The sequence below is a fragment of the Punica granatum genome, chromosome 6, assembly GCF_007655135.1.
Source record: "Punica granatum isolate Tunisia-2019 chromosome 6, ASM765513v2, whole genome shotgun sequence".
Taxonomy (NCBI): Eukaryota; Viridiplantae; Streptophyta; class Magnoliopsida; order Myrtales; family Lythraceae; genus Punica; species Punica granatum.
Window position 1 is genome coordinate 1161597 of NC_045132.1, and position 2732 is coordinate 1164328.

General features: G+C 39.6%; 1 protein-coding gene across 1 annotated transcript; it reads left to right on the plus strand.

The window, feature by feature from the left end:
- Window positions 1-243: 243 nt before the first annotated feature.
- LOC116210486 (GDSL esterase/lipase 1-like) lies at window positions 244-2422 on the plus strand. The gene is made up of 5 exons (XM_031544363.1): window positions 244-594; window positions 701-822; window positions 1087-1317; window positions 1437-1683; window positions 1923-2422. The coding sequence occupies exons 1-5, from the start codon at window positions 339-341 to the stop codon at window positions 2159-2161; spliced, it is 1095 nt and encodes a 364-aa protein (XP_031400223.1). The 5' UTR covers window positions 244-338; the 3' UTR covers window positions 2162-2422.
- Window positions 2423-2732: the final 310 nt, after the last annotated feature.

The window sequence follows — 2732 nt, forward strand, 5'->3', positions numbered from 1 at the left end:
TATATTGTAGTCAAAACATGTGATTGCACCGTACGGCTATTGTATCGTAAAATATTACAGTTATTATCAGTTATCTAGAAAAGTCAATGTTGGAGGCATGACTTGATCTTTTCAATGATTTTTTTGTTTTGTTAAATATTATTGTCTATTTGTATGACATACTCTCTTATATCTTGCACTCCTTATTCAATTCATAAGACTGAACACCTCAATTAACAATGATTTTCCGTTTTGAACTTTGAGAGTGGGAAAACACTACATATGTCGACACCAAAGACCAAGAAGATAACATACTATAAGAAAACATAGCCTGATACAACCAGACGAGCGACCGGAACATGTCAATTCCTACGCATTTCCTCACTATCCTTGTGGCCGTCCTCGCCGGTCGAGCAAGCTGCAGTGCTTCGCTCTGGCAGCCAGAGAACCAGGCTGCGCTGTTCATTTTCGGGGACTCTCTGTTTGATTGTGGAAACAATAATTTCATCAACACTACATCACGGTTCCGGGCAAATGTCTATCCATACGGAGAGAGTTTCTTCAAGCATCCAACTGGAAGATTTTCCGATGGCCTAATCATGCCTGATTTTATAGGTAACAAAGGAATAAACTAAGCATTCTACACTTGATTTTTTATGTAAAAATTCATTATTTGGTGCAAGAGCTTTGATTAAATTTTCCATTCTTTCTGGGTCCATAGCTAAATATGCAGGACTTCCATTGATTCCGCCATACCTGAAGCCAGGAAAGTACCAGTTTATGGGAGGGGCAAACTTCGCATCTGCCGGAGCGGGTGCTCTTGCAGAAACATTTCCTGGATTTGTAAGTCTCTACACATCTTTCATTCCAACAGAATCAATCATACGGCGACTGCCTTTGCCACAGAGTTCAGTGCCAATATTACAGTAATATATCTGAAACTGAAGAAAACATCCAGCTTTCTGTTTTCGTATGTAATCATGTGGAAGAAAAAGTTCAACTTGTGATTTTGTTCGATTCCTTTGTCTTACAAACCAAACAGTCCTTCAGTTATCATATCACTATGTTCTAAAATTCCTGTTTGGGTATTTGGTATATCTACTGTAGGTGGTTGACCTGATGTTGCAGCTAAGGCAATTCGAGCATATGGAGGAGCAGTTGAAGGAGAATTTTGGGCATGAAATGGCTGAGAAAATACTGTCGAAGGCAGTTTATCTGATCAGCATCGGAAGCAACGACTACGCCTTCCCTTTCGTCGCGAACTCCGCTCTGTTCCAGTCCCATTCTCACGAACAGTACATGGCAATGGTGATTGGGAATCTTACGTCAGTGATCAAAGTAAATATGTCCATCCCCACAATACTTTTTTAATAAGTAGATTCAGTCTCCTGTAACAGCTGCTTTTAGTATGAGAATCGAATAACAAAGTTTCCATTTTTGTTTTTCGGCTCAAATAGGGAATACATAGCAAAGGAGGAAGAAAATTCGGATTCCTCAACTTAGGGCCAATCGGTTGCCTTCCGGATATGAGATCCCTGGCAGGAACTACTGGTTCTTGCTTAAAGGAACTCAACGAGCTATCGAAGCTCCACAATGGTGCTCTTAGCAGAGCCCTCCTAAGGAGCGAGCTAGACGAATTCAAGTACTCTAATTTCAACTTTTTTGATGTTCTCAGGGAAAAGATCAACAACCCTTCCAAATACGGTAAGTCATACAACTAGTACATACTATCTAGCCTATTATGCGAGTCTCTTTTTCTGCAAACTTGTTATATTAACTGCTTTGAGGGTTCGATCCTGGATAAACAGGACTATTCCAATGAAAATTTTCTAACGAAAAAAATCTCTTAGCATAATTGAATTAGTTTTCCTCGAAAGTTTAGGATAGCAGAAAAGGAGCGCAACTCTACTCGGTAAATCTTCAAAAATGTGTCATATGTGAAGGTTTCAAGGAAGGTAAGGAGGCATGCTGTGGGTCAGGTCCCTACAGAGGGAGGTCAAGCTGTGGAGGGAGAAATGGGGAGACGGAGTATGAACTGTGTGCCAATCCCTCTGAGTATGTCTTCTTTGATGCGGGTCATCCTTCAGAGAAGGTCAACAAGCAAGTTGCTGAGCTGATGTGGAGCGGAAGCACCGAAGTAATTGGGCCGTACAATCTGGAAGCGCTTTTTAAGCTTAAGTAGACAAAAGAAGTACGTATTTGTTTTGGTAAGTTGAGAGTCCTAATCCGACTTACATTGAATTGAATAGTGGAACAAGTCGATGTACTAGTGAAGATGTTGGTCAAGTTTTTCATTTTTATGAATAATGAAGACATGGATGTCGATTGATCAATTTGTCAACTAAGTGATGGATTCACCATTGCTTAAGTACTCTTTGTTTGAAAAGGATCAGTACTATTGAGGATTTACTGAGATAGTCCATGCTATCGTTGCTCGATTCAACTCCATATGGCGACTATAAACATTTCTATGATTGTATACTAACCCTATTAACCATGAATCTCTGTGAGTCCTACATGGAACAATGTAAACCTTCTGATGTTCTGAAACAAAGAAAGACAGAACATGATGTTCTGATGCATATTTCTGAGGTACAACAACGCATTTTCGTACCATAAATTATTAATGTGTCAAATCTTCCCATTGGATTTGTCTCCTAAATTATGTCGACAGCACAGAAATTTTCTGCTCTAAGATGAACCAACAAAGAGCAAAGGAGGAAGAGAATATGAATATAATGTCGAGTCCAGTT